The sequence below is a fragment of the Gopherus flavomarginatus genome, chromosome 7, assembly GCF_025201925.1.
Source record: "Gopherus flavomarginatus isolate rGopFla2 chromosome 7, rGopFla2.mat.asm, whole genome shotgun sequence".
Classification (NCBI taxonomy): domain Eukaryota; kingdom Metazoa; phylum Chordata; order Testudines; family Testudinidae; genus Gopherus; species Gopherus flavomarginatus.
The window spans coordinates 1,951,257-1,965,329 of record NC_066623.1 but is presented as its reverse complement, the minus strand read 5'-3'; the positions used below and the strand labels follow the sequence as shown (position 1 = coordinate 1,965,329).

At 51.1% G+C, this 14,073-nt stretch overlaps 1 protein-coding gene across 1 annotated transcript; it reads left to right on the top strand.

Moving 5' to 3' along the window:
- Positions 1-4,994: 4,994 nt before the first annotated feature.
- On the top strand, positions 4,995-10,209 carry LOC127055154 (pancreatic secretory trypsin inhibitor-like). Its single transcript, XM_050961824.1, has 4 exons — positions 4,995-5,049; positions 6,445-6,485; positions 7,108-7,217; positions 10,120-10,209. Exons 1-4 carry the CDS (start codon positions 4,995-4,997, stop codon positions 10,163-10,165), a joined length of 252 nt encoding a protein of 83 aa, XP_050817781.1. The 3' UTR covers positions 10,166-10,209.
- Positions 10,210-14,073: the final 3,864 nt, after the last annotated feature.

Here is a 14,073-nt window from a genome sequence, read left to right as displayed (position 1 = left end):
GGGCCTATGGCTTAGCGGCTATCCCTCATCCTCACTGATGAGCTGGCAACACTAACGGGGCTTCGTTAGAAAGACTGGTCCCAGCTGTGGTGGGGAGCAGGGTGAGCAGGACTTCAATAGAGTCAAGAGCCCAGGGGAGCAAGAGGAGCCCCTTGATGGGAAGAGACTGACAGCATCTGGCTGAGGCACCCCCAGGGAGCAGATTAGGCTCCTATCAGGGACAGGCCTGAGTTAGAACCAGCAACAGGAGAAAGAGACCCCCAGGGAGCAGAACATGCTCCTGCGGGTGAGCCCTGAGCCAGGGCCTACAAGGAGAAGGGAACAGGAGAGAAGCCGAGGAGGGGCAGAAGACCAGGGGATGTGGTATTTGGACCCCCAGTGGGAAAAGCCTGGAGCATCGGAGCTCTGACAAGAGCAAGGAGAAGTGCCGCAGGAGGGGGAAGGACCTTTCATGCACCTCGGCTGGGACTCTGATTGCCCTGGAAGGGGAGTGAATTGTTACATGACCTGGCAGGGGGCCCTGCCGCAGAAGACACCAGCTGAGACAGGCCATTGCAGCCAAGAAAGCAGTGAAGTCCCTTGCAATCCTGCGTCCAGGCTCAAAGGGACGTACTTCAGAGGCCAGGATACAGCATGTCATGTGGGGCTGACTAAAATCAAGATATATCATGCTGACACCTTCCCCCAACCACTAGGCCAGTAGCCCTGTCAAAGGAGGGAATGAGGTTGGTTTGGCGTGACTAGTTCCTGACAAATCCACTCTGGCTGTTCCTCATTGCTCAGCTATCCTCCCGGTGCTTGCAAACCAATAGTTTAATTTGTTCCAGTATCTTTCCAGGTATCGGTTAGGCTGACTGGGCTATATTTCCCCAGGTTTCCTTTGCTCCCTTTTTCAAAGAAGGTACCACATTTGCCCCTCCCTAGTCCTCTGGGACCTCAGCCAGCCTTCAGGAGCTCTCAACAATAGATCTCTGACAGCCAAGATTACTTCAGCCACTTCCTAGAGGACCCTAAGGTGAATTTCGTCAGGCCCTGAGGACTTGAATACGTCTAGCTTGGCTCAATATTCTTTAACCTGATCTTTCCCTAAGCTGACTTGTGCTCTTTCCCCGTTGCTGTTAATAGCAATTGTGATAATTATCTGGTCACCCTTAACCTTTCTAGTGAAGACTGAAACAAAGTAAACAAACAAAACAAACCCCTCAGCCTTCTCGATGTCATCAATTTGACGTAAATCCAGTAACTTCCTACGATGGAGTCTCCAGATTGAGACTGGTGATTTGACCCAATGTGTTTCTGTTGCTTGCCTGGAATAACAGAAATGTGTTGTGGTGGCCAAAATAAGAAATGTCCACAGAGGTCAGTTCAATGCTTATTGGCCGGCTTGTATTGTCATTAGGTACATGAATACACAGTGTAACTATTACTGCTGTGGTTACGTGTATGTGTAGCCAGTGCAATAGGTTTGCGTAGGATTATCCAGAGAGATGCGAAGCCTTGCTCCCTTCCCTAGGAAACTTACTTCCTCTGTGGCCCCCATCCAGCAGTAAGCACCATGCAGATGTCCGCACGAAGCCCTTGTGTAGAGAACGACACAGGCTGGAGACTGGAGGTGACGGGTGCATAGAATAAGGCTGGTGACTGCTATGGCCACTCATAACCTCAGCTCCGGTTTAGTTTCTGATTCATGCATTTCTGGAATTGTAACATTCGGATATGCCAGGCGGCTCTTGGAGGCGCTGTGAAAAAGGCTGTAAGGAGGGAAGAGGAGGAGCGGGAGGCAGCCTGGTGCCCTGCACACTGGGGGCTGCTCCAGAAGGCAGCAGCAATGGACTTGCTCGGTATGGAATTCTCTCCACGGAGCTTGTCAGCTCCAGGGGGATTTGTTTGTGTTTACAACGAGGGGGAAATTGTTCTTTAACTGCTCAGTGTTTTTTCCCAGGCTGGATACAGATCTGTCTGTCTGTCTGTCCCAGATATTAAAACTAAAAATCCAGACAAGGGGCATCACCAGACCATTCTGGACATGAAGAACTTATCACTCAGTTAGGCAAACTATGGAATGTTTTTACAAGACCTCCTCTAGTACAAAGGGAATAATACCGGGGCCATTCTCTGGCCTGGGTTACACAGGGGGCCAGATGAGATGATCACAGTGGTTCCTTCAGGCCTTGGAATCTATGAATCTATGAATAATTGTAAAAAAAAAAATGATTCACTCAATGTGATTGTATGGTGCCCCCTTGTGCAAAGAGGCAGAAGTGCAGCCACTGTTAACGTGAAATGTTGCCCTATGACCATAACTGGTCAAATATCACAGCAAATCTTCCACATATACTATCTGAATTTTCAGATAGACCGATTTCAGTGTGCTCGTGCCTCTTTGTGTGTTTCCTTTCTGCTAACAGTCTCAGAAATGAGGATCCTGGCAGGAATCTTCCTGGAACCAGCTGACACTAGGGCATTAGAAAATGTACGCCAGTTCATAAACACAAAATATTCTCGTGATTCTAAGCACCCACACATCCAGCTCCTCCCAATCGCATTCATCCACAGAACCTCACTAACGACCTCAGCAAGCTACAAAGGTCTTTTCAATATCCCTGCATCTATTTCAAAAGTCTCTTCATTTGTATAAGAAATCTGAGGTTGCCGTTGAACTTGGGTGCGCTCTAGAAGCAAAGGGGCGTGTTGCTGAGGATGGTTGCAGGTGGGCAGTCCAAGGCAGAGGGCTGTGGAGGGGCGGTGTCGGGGAGTGTGTTTGGGAAATGGTGCCTTAGCTGGGGAGATCCTTGATTTCCAGTGATTCCATTCGTGGAAGATGCCTAACTGCAGGGACTGAAAGCAGAATTTGATCCTCTGTTCCAAGCCAGACAGGGCCTAGTTAAGCTCCTATGTGAAGATGCCCTGAGCAGATGGGATCCCTGGGCGAGGTGTTGATAAAAGGGGAGGAGACGTTCTTGTTAACTTCCTAAGCAAACCGTACTTTGCATATTTATTGCCCTGCCCTCATCCCCAAGCCACTTTTGCTGACTCTGGGCACTGTACAGGTGAGCAGTGAGCAAGAGGGGGAGGCTTTCCAGGAATTTCCCTTATCAATCAAACCATTGTTTGTGCAGAGTCTTCGTGTAGCAAATAAACCCAAGGGGCCAGCCCCAGCCCTGATATGACTCCACCATTGCCATGGGTTTACACCTGGATTGGATTTGGCCCATCTTGTGCCTGGAATTTACCGGCCTCGTTTTCATTACTTCCTTACCAGTATCCAGGTGACACATACGTAGTTATTGCTCAGATAGGGAACTGGTTTGGGGGCTCATCACAAATGTTCAGGTTTTGTTCCTAATTGGCTGTAGCAGCAAATATCAAGTCCCCAGGAAGGGAAAAGATAGAGGGTGTCTGACTGCAGAAACAATGTACTTAGTGAGCTATAGCAAGCTATTTCCAGGCTCCAGGCTGGGGTCTGTCCTACCTATCAGCAACTATTATAATATCTGCGAGGACATTAAAAACCCCTCCTCTTCCAGCCTCTCCAGGAGCACACAATGTCTTCCCTTCAATTCCTTCTCCTACAATGCAGTTATCAAGGTTGGGCATCACCTCTTCTCAGAGGATGGGACAGAGAACTGACATCCGGGACCAGAGCAATGGTCCATCGAAGGGTCTTTAAATCCATTATAAGAGTTAGTTGGGCCTGGATCCTCCAAAGTCTTAGACAAGCGTGTCGCTTTACACATGTGATTAGCACAGCTGGGGCCATTGGGATGAGGCATTGCAGGAGCAGCTCCTTGGTTTGAAACCCCGAAGGTGGTCTCCAGGTCGGACTTTGATGGGAAGCTCTTTGGGGCAGGGACTGTTCTTTTGTTCTGTGTCTGTACTGCGCCCAGTGCAGTGGGATCCTGATTCGCGGCTTGGGCTTCTCAGTGCTACTTCAGTACAAATTATTAATAACAATATTGTTGGCTCCAGCATCTCTCAGTACAATCAAGATCCCCTAGTATAGATGGTTAATGCAGTGGAGTTCTTAGCGCACCCTTTCAGTCACAGCTTACGACCCGGCACTAGACTCAGTACTGTGGTTACAGCTCTGCTGGATATTGGGATAATACTAGGTTCGGGTTGCATTCTGATGCAGTTTTTAATGCACAAGGGCTGAGATATTCCCTCTTCTTCCCGTGTTTATATGCAAGATGCAGTGGTGATGAATGGGTGGTGATGCCTAGTGGTTGGAGCAGGAGTTGGGCACCAGGAACCAGAGTCAAGGGTCAGAGCCAGAGTCAGGAGTGAGCAGGACAGGAACAGGCCTGTGGGGACAAGGCAGGCCCAGGGGTGATTGTAGCTGTGGGCAGCCAGTGACCTGCTGCCGAGCTTACCTGCAGGCCTGCTGGCTCCCTTCAGTTAGTCAGGCAACCCTCCCACAGCTCGGCAGCACCCATCAATCTGCCTGGAGGTCAGGCTGGCTAGTCCCCAGGCTCTGCTGATGGAGCTCACCCCTGGCAGGCAAGTGCATCCATAAGCCAATCCCAAGCCCCAGCTCAGCTGCTGCCCCAAGTAGGTGCAGTCAGGCTCCAGGTTCGGCCAGGGGGCAGGAATCCACCTGCCCCGCCCCCATGAATTAGTTTCTTGCACAAAACCCCTTTGCTCTGGCTTTGCATGGGGGACCAGGATCCCCCTTCCTGCAAGAGGATGTTGTTGTCCTGCACCTGTGCCCACCGCCTGTGAGCTGAGATGTTTCCCCATTAACTTTGGATGTCTCTTTGCCCTGACGCACCAGACTGCTCCAGCCGTGACTCAGGGTCCTCCTAGCGGTTTGAATGTTGTGGCCACACCTTGGACTGGTGCCGAGTCCCATAGTGGCCTGGGCGGGGACAGCACAAAGTGGGCAGAGCCTAGAGAGCTGTAAAGTGGGTAGATATAAAGCTCCCTGCGTGGGCTTCTTGAGAGAGGGTCTCCTGGAGACAGGCAGATTCTGACTCAGTCCGCAACAAACAGCCATGAAGGCAACTGGCCTCTTCTTGCTCCTCGGCGTGGGGCTTTGCTGCTGCTCAGGTGAGTGTGACGGGTCATTTTCCGGCTCCCTCTAAACGGTCCGACATGCAGACTGCCAAGGCCGGGCAAGCAGGCACCGGGTGGTGGGAACCCAGCACAGATCAGGGAGAGAAACCCGGGGACCTGTTCAGTGCTCAGCATGGAAGAGCAGAGAGCCCTGACCCCTGCTCGGAGACGGCAGCAGATGGCTGGAGGGTCAGGCTCTGTGTTCAGCGCTAGAGCGAGATGCCTGCAGCCAGCGAGCATGTGAGCCAGACTATGCCTGGGACACAGGGGTGCCTGAAAGGGAAACGGGGCAACGCTGCGTTGAATTAGAATCCCTGAGCCGTGGGAGGCAGATAGCCACAGGGGTGAAAGTCCAGCCCTGCCTATCAAACTGCCATTTCCCAGCCCCCAGCCGACTCGGTGCCCCGTCCAGCACAGCGTGCAGAGCAGTTCAACTCCCCAAGCTCGCATGGCTCTCTGCTGGGCCTGCTCACTGGAACCCCTGCATGGGTCCCTGAGGGGCCCTCCGCTCTACCCGATTTCAGAATACTCCCGCTCTGCCCCAGCCCAGCTGGGAACTCAGCGCTGGTGTAAATCGATGTGGCTCCGACAAAGCCAATGTGGATTTACACCAGCAGAGAATTTGGCACTAGGGTGACCAGACAGCAAATGTGAAAAATCAGGACGGGGATGGGGGGTAATAGAAGCCTATATAAGAAAAAGACCCCAAAAATCAGGACTGTCCCTACAAAATCGGGACTTCTGGTCACCCTATCTGGCACGCAGTGCTGCGCAGTATCTCTTTACAGCAGCAAGGAGGGAACTCCCTCCTTGCCTGCTTCCAAGGCCACCAGCCATTCGTCATCACGGGGCCTGATTCTGCTCTCGCTGAGCCTCCTGAGATCAGCAGTGCCACCCGCACAGGCAAGAGCACAATCAGGCTCGTAAACTGCTCTTTACAGCTGTGGCTAATAACCGATTCTGGGCAATCAAAGCTCCTTTTGTTCCCTGGCAGCACCAGGTGGAGCTGGAGTGAACTGCCAGGAAGGTCAGGGTCAAAAGGCTAGTCGCTGTCAGGAGCCTGCTGCGAACACGGTGGATTTTCGGTCAGGGGACAAAGGCGGAGCGGGGTGGAGGTGGCTCTGCCGGCTGGCGAAGGGCCGGTGAGCGGAGCAGGGATAGGAATGAGATCAAGAAGGAAGGAAGCCGAGGGGGGAAGAGGCTGGCCCAGAACAGTAGCATGGAAGGGGAGCAGAGAGGAAAATTGAATGGGGTCCTGCTCACAGGAGTGGGGCGGGGGGGCTGGAAGCAGCAGGAGAGCTTCTGCTGGACCTATGAAAAGAACAGGCTGGGAGAAGCCAGCTGCCTATTTGATCTAAGGAGTTTCCTTTTTTCCCCCATGTGTTTTAGGCAATGCTGAACCGGATGGTGCTTCTGACAAAGGGAAAGAGGTAAAGACCCCTTCTGTGCAATGTAACTGCATACCCTTCTTTGGCGAGACCGTTCTGTCCCAATGTCATGGGAAGCCAATCCTGCTAAAAGCAATGAGTCAGCATTGCCCAATGGCTAATGCACTGGAGTGCCAGTCAGAAGACCTGGAGTCTAGCCCCAGCTCTGTCACTGACCTGCTGGATGACCTTGGGCATGTCACTTGCCCCCGTCCCTGCCTCAGTTTCCCTACCTGTCAAATGAGAATAGTGATGCTGACCTTACTTTGCAAAGTGTGGTGAGATCTCTGAAGAAAAGTGGTAGATAAGAGTTGATTAATCATCTGAAATGCCAAGCTAAGATCCCAATTGTCAGAGTGAAAGTTAGAATGAACTCGCACAGTGGCAGCTACCCACATTGCTTCTGAACGCTCCAGGTGGAGCTCTTAGAAAGCCAGGACTGCTAACAAAGGGATAAGTGCAGAAGAAATTGAGGGTATGGTACAGCTTCCATCCGTCCTCCTGCAGGACCATTAGATTTTCAGTTCTGTGGTTCCCCACCAGCGTAAAGCATCACCTTCAACATGAAGCTCTTTTCAGCAATGTCTTGTGTAAGGTACATTAATACTCCCCTTTACTCACCCAGCCTGATTGTGGCAGCTATATACTTCCGGGCTGCCCGAAAATCTTAGATCCTGTATGTGGCACCGACAGTGAGATGTATCCCAATGAGTGTGAGTTGTGTGCTCAGAACCTGTGAGTATCTGGACTTTTTGAGTGCAAATATTTCCAAGGTTGCTGTTTTCACATGGGCCTTCTACAGCAGAGCTCTGCTTTAAGTCCCCTGTTAATGCCGAAAGCTGTGACTTTCAGCTTGGTGCAATTTGGGGGATAAATGTTTGCCGTTCCCCTCTTCCCTGCTGATGCTCTCTTCCACTGGACTAGAGTAACACTAGAGCCGTCCTCACCGGCTTGCCCCAAGCTTACTGTTAGCTGTAGTATTGTCATAGCACCTGGGAGTCCCGGTGGTGGACTGGGACCACATCGCGCTAGGCAGCAAGACAGTCCCTGCCCCAAAGAGACAAGAGACAGACAGACTGAGGAGGGAATACAATAGACATTGGACCAGTGGCAGCTTATTAGGGCCTGATCCGAAGCCCGCTCAAGTCAATAGCAAACCTTCCGTTGGTTTGAGTGGGTTCTGGGGCTGGCTCTTAATGGAACTGTGCATTGTGGGTATCCCATTTCGGATCAGAACATGTAGGTCGGTGTGTGAAGGGAGTGAAGCCAAGATGTTCCAACACATCGGCTGCAAAGAAAATAAGATGTAGCTGACTCCAGCTGCCTGCAGCCCTTGTGGCCTGCTGTGGTATGTGCCAGTGCCACTGCAGATAAAGATGGAGACAGTTCTTGTGATGTGCATCCCATCGATGGATTGGAAACTGAACTCAGCCATTAGCCCACCAGGCATGTGAGAACCCGCACTGCATTGGCGGGGATAGCGAGCGTCTCTAACTAGAGCGTCAGTACTAATTTCTGTGATTCAACAAGAAGACACTCCTACGCCCATCTTCTGCTTCCAGCAGAGATCCTCCTGACTGCCACTGGTGGAACTGAGGGCAGAATTTGTCCCATAGGAAAGTGAGATGGAAAAGACTTGGGTGACCTTGACCATCCCCAGTAGTCCGCTCTACAGTGACTTCCTCATATCTGAAGGCCAAAGAGGGGGGTTTCTAAGGAAACGGGAGTACAAAATAGGTTCAAGAATGCACCAGTGGATGAGGCCTTAGTTAGGGAACCAGGATCAGTGACCCAGCTGTCCTGGGGCCCCCACCACATCCCTCTGAGGTTCAGTGAGCAGCTACTCTGACCCTGCTGTCCTAGATCACTGTGTTCAGCTGTCACAGGGTTTGCTATAGCACAGATTTGTCTAAAGACAACACCCATCTCCACTTCTGTAGGTCTCAGGTGACTGCTAGATGATATGATACATGTCGGGGAAAGGGTTATGTAGTATCCTGAATCAGCAGCATCACTAAGGGCTGGGCCAAGAGCCTGTTCCAGAGTGAAGAGAGGAGGAGGGTTTTCAAGTGAGATTCAAAGAGGGTCAAGTGACGCGGAGGGGTCAGAAGCAAAGGAAGAAGGAGATACGGGAAGGGGTGGGCTCCCTCCCCGCAGAGAGCTGCCGGAAAAGGGGAGGCAATGGTCCAAGAAACAGAGAGCCTGATCCCAAGGAGATGAATGAGTCTGTTCACTGACTTCAGGGGGCTTGGGGTGAGGCTCAAAGGGGAGCAGGGGCACCTGGGGCTGGAGAGGAAAGGTGAGGAGAATCCCTGGTGGAAGGAACTGGATTCAGGGAGGCTGGAGCAGTTGATGGGAACCAGAATGACACTGGCCTTCATTTTGCAGTGACAGGGCTCTGGACCTGCAGCATTTTTCTCAGAGGCCCATTAATTTGTGTGGCCAGCAGGGACCCCTAAAGATGGGCTGGGTGTGTCTTTACAAAAGGGAAATAAATGACTTTACCAGCCCTGTTAGTGTGGAAGCCACAGGAGCACAAGTTCAAACAAAACCCCCTGTGGTTTCAGTCTCACGGTGTGTCAGGGTTGTTGATCTAGACCTCAAAGCCCATGTAAAATGCCTCCGTATCAGCATTACCGGCGAGATAAGAACCCTGTCCTTGGTGTCTGTAATGTCTCATGGTTTGCAGGAATAGGGAGCTGAGAGTCAGGACTGAGGGGCATTGGCAGAGCTCTGTGAGTGGGGGAGGAGGGGAGCCCAGGGCGAGAATAGCAGGGGGGCTGCAAGGTAAGATTGTGGGGCGCTGGCAGAGCTGTGTGTAAGATAGGGGTCCAGCAGCCGCATAGCAGGAGTGCTGAAGGCCAGAACTGAGGTGTGGGTAAGGAATAGCTGGGGGTGTGGAACTGGTTAGTGGAATAGTCACTGGTAAAGGGCACAGTTCTCATCTCACTTGTACTGGTGTCCCACTGGTGTCCTTTCATTATTTTGCTGTTATTGGGGTGCAAAATATCATAAAAACCCACACTTGCTTGGGACTGTTTGTTGTTGTTCTTTGGTATTTCTATGCACCCCTGGCTTCCCAAGGTGATGAGCATGAGTCTTTCAAGAGAAAATGGATCCAATTTGGAGTCAGGTGGGCCCACGCTGAGCAAAGCTGTCATTTTTTCACATGTGCATATTTGCATTTTCCCTGCTTGTGGCATTAAAATAGCCATGAAGAGTCACGTGGGGCAGGTGCAAATGGGAATGAGACAAAGTGGGCCGTGTTTGCATGTGAAACCCCTGCCCAGAGCATGGCAGTGCTGGCTCACCTTTAGCTAAGCAGGAGTTGCAGGTCCTTGATTACCAGCAGGTGTCTGATGTCTGCTTTGCAACAATGAAGTAATTTATTCTGACAGGAGATGTCTGAAAGTATTAGCTCTGAGGTTTACAGGAATTAATTAACTCATGTCCCTAGTAACCCCCTCCCCACCCCGAACTGCCTGCTGAGAAGATATGGGATCAGCCTATGACTGTGTGTAATTTTAAAATTACATTTTAATTATTATGTTCCACCTAATGTTTCTCCCTGGAGTCCGAGAGTCTCCCCTGCCAGGGGCTTTCGAGCTGCCCTGAGATGTTTAACCTGTCTTTTCAGGAAAAGGAAAACTAATATTCGCATAAAGAGGAGAGGAATGTGCTGAGTGCCTCGTGCACTTTCAGCCTCTGCTCAAATCCGGGCAGAGAAGAGCAGAAGTGGGCGTGTGACAATTCCTGATGAAGACGCACACAACTGCCACTCCACCGTCCTGCTTCCCCATTCAATAAACCTGACCGCATCGCAGCCGCTTGCACGGCTCCTTTTTTCCAGGTGCAAGGCATGAGTGTGAGCTTTGGTTTGGGATACGGGGGAAATCTAACAAGGAGTCAGCAGAACTATTAGAGGATCTCCCCCCACTCACTGGGGAAGAAATAACCGGCCTAGCATTCAAAAGAGCCTATTCTGATCTCGCTGACCCCAGTAAACGTGCAGAATATCCCCCTTGATTTTGCGTTGGTGTGTCAAAGATTGGGATCAGGCTCACACACTGTAACCTGGGCGTTCTACTGGGAAGAGGCAAGACTGGCCTCCTCAGTAATGAATCAGCTTCTGCACTGTGCTGCCTGAGCCAAGAGCTAATGGCCTGATTGTTCACCTGCAGCTCCTGCAAACTTCAATGGGTGGTTGGTTCTTCTGCAGCCCTCAGCTGAACTCAGCAGAAACAAATTCCCCCTTTTGTCCTGCCTCGTAACCCCTACCGGCCACCTCGGCACTGGGACACTGCTGAGCCCAGATGCTGAACTGGGTGACTTCGGCTGGTCCCTGCCCACGGATGAATTTCACTCCCCTGAGCAGCATTTCAGTCCAGACATCTCTGCTTTGACCCTCTAGTGCGTGGCGGGGCATTGAAAGCTCTGAAAGAGGGGCTGGGTAGTGGGCAGCCGCTAGGGGCTGCTGTAGGACCACAACATTTTAAGGGCCAGAGTTTGAAGTTGTGTTTAAAAACTGCCTGTTTTCTGTGGGGTTGGAAACATTCCAGGATCTGCAGCTGGAGACTTTAGCGCTTAAAGGGGGGCGCAATCAAGGATTTGCACTGCAGTGATTTAAATAGAAATTTGGGGGAAATCAACACAAGGTGTCTTGCAATTGCCTTGGTGCAATCAAAATAGGGTGCCTCCACGTTCAGCCCCACTCATTTCCGTTTCTCAGGTGAGCCGGGCATCATCCTCCTGACTGTGCACTGATGCTGGTTGCCTCCTTCTGTGCTGCACCCTGCTTTAAAAATGGCATTAGCCACAACCCTTAATTACATTCCTAGCTTCCCCTCCCCAAGCCTGCAGTGCTGGCAAACACAGGCAGGCCCCTGCGCCACAACTGGGGCCATCTGGGCAGGCCCTTGTGCCCACATGGACATACTGGTGCACACACACGGAGGTCAGGCACTGGGATCCGACCGCAGGCTTGGAGCCTAAAAGGGAAAGTGAAGCTGCCAGAGCCTAGCATAGAGGCAAGGTTCTGCCCTATTGAGAGCAGGATCAGTGGGCTTAGGAGGGCTGCACTCGTATAGGGAGAGCCCAGAGAGGTCTGACATGCAGGGAGAAATGGAGCTGCCAGACCCCAACCATTATTTACCCAGCATTCTCCGAGCCTGTGGCATGAAGAGGCAGGATGCCATGTGGTTAGAGCACTGGCCCAGAACTCACAAGATCTGAATTCAATTCCTTGCCGTACAGTCCCTGTCATTGTGTGATCTTGGGCAAAGTCACTTAGTCTCTCCGTGCCATTAACATAGCACGTCCCTATATTACAGAGGCATTGGGAGGAAATATGCACTGAAGATTGTAAGGTGGTCAGAGCTTGTGGTAACAGAGGCCATATAAGTACCACAGATCGCCCTGTGGTCAGAGAGAAATTGCACTCTGAGGTGACTGGCAAGAGGAAAAAGGATTATGATTTTTCGCTGCTATTAAGAGTTGCTAGCGTCCCAAGCTGCACTGATGCCTTGAAAACTGGCTGACTGAGGCACCTGGTAGCATTGACGCTTCTGTCTTTAATTTGGACTAGTCCAATGTCCTGGGCTCGTAAAGGCTTTGAAGCTGCTGGGCTCACTTTTGCTCATCCAGTTAGGGGAGCTGGTGGAGCAGTTTAGATTTTTCCAGCTAATTAGTCCTGGCAATTTTAGAACCAGGCAAAACCCAGGTGCAACTTTAGAACAAGCTTTGCTACTTTTGGGGCTTGAGCTGTGCTGGGAGCTGATGAAAGCCGAGTTCTGAGCTGCTCCTGCCTTTTTCGGGTAAGCCCTGACTAGCTTTTCATTTGTATGCTGGGCAGGAGTTGGCTGCAAAACAAACCTTCTGTTCCTTGAGTAACCCGTGTGTGCTTCAGTGCTGCCAGCACTCATTTCATTCTGTCTTTAACGACAATTCCCTTGGAAAATGCTAGTTCCAGAGAATGGTTTTGAAACCCCAACAAAAGCTCTGAAGACAATGAAACTCGAAACACGTCCAGATGGCACAGAGGGTGTGGGGTGGGGTGACAACTCCTGGGTTCTTCTCCCAGATCTGCCACGGAGTCGTTGTGTGACAGCGGGAAAGTCACATAACCTCTGTTTGCTCAGCGATAACATGGATGTAAGGACAATAGCAGCCTCACAGGGGCTTGTTAATGGTGGGACTTGTAAATTGCTTTGAGAGCCTTGGCTAAAAGGGGTTATTATATGTCTAATGGGGTGTTGTTAAGGGAGCAAGACACTCAAAATCCCTTGGTTCGCTGCAGTTTTTATTCTTACTGCACGATAAGAAATGTTTTAAGTGCGTAGATCCCGAAGTCCAGGGCATGACGAGGAAGTTGATGGAAAAGGCAGCCATGCCATCTCACAGTTCACTGCTCTGCATCTTCATTGCACTGGTGACCAGTGTCTAAGGGCTTCTGTACACCTGAAACACTACAGCACTTCCGTGTAGACACTAGCTACGCCGATGGGAGGGGTTCTCCATCAGCGCACGTAATACACCTCTCCGAGACATGGCAGCCAGGTAGATGGAAAAATTCTTCTATTGACCTACCACGGTCTACACCAGGAGCTGGCTTAACAACATCACTCAAGGGGGTGGAATTTTCACACCCCTTCTAGACGTAGCTGGGTTGAGCTAAATTAGTGTCGACCAGACCTAAGGCTTTGCACCAACACGAGACGGCTCCCACCTATAGGGATCTGTGTGGTACTCTAGAATGCAAACCAATGCCTTCTCTGGCATGCTAAACCTTGGTCAGCAGATGTCCTGTCCAGACAGCATCACCCACCTCTAACCAGAGTATTTGACTGTTTATGAAGGGGCTGAGCCTGTGTGGCAAACATCAGGTCCCTGGAGAGTAAAGGCATGCTCAGTGCTATGTCTACTCAGGGTTTCAATCCACTGCGAATGATGGATTCTTGCTCAACACAACCCAGATGAACCCAGGCTGCGAGGTCCCAGATGCATTCATGTAGTATGGGAAAAGAGGTAAGCGCCAACGTAAGTGGGGCACTCTGGAGTTTCAATGTAGATGGAACACATAGCAAGCCTTTGGGGAACAGAACTTCTCCCTACTCCAGTCTGGGTGATTTCACCCCTGTGCAGAGCCAGCACTAGACCTGTGCACCTCTTCAATCTGGATTAAGCCCCAATGAGAGCGTGTAAGTGGTCCATTGGTCCTGTAAACTCTGTTTGGAGCTCTTCATATGACTTTTACAGGGTGTACAGGTGGCCTTCCACGCGGGGGTGAATTTCACTCACTGGAGAATTACCCCAGAAACCAGCTTCCTTCATCTCTAATTCAGCCTTGTGAATTACACATTGGTCCAGTCCTCAGCTGAAGTACCTCTGTGCCATGGCTGCTCGTGCCTCTCAAGCCTGAGCTGGACAAAGGGGAGGGAGCCCTTTCAAATGTTTTCCCTGGTTCAGAGCCTTTCATAGGAACTCATTAGTAATTGCTTCCATGTCTGCACTCTGCTGGGAGCCAGGTTTGCTTTTCTGAGCCATCAGTTAGTTTCTCCAAGTCGCTCTAATGCTGTTCACATCACCAGCAATC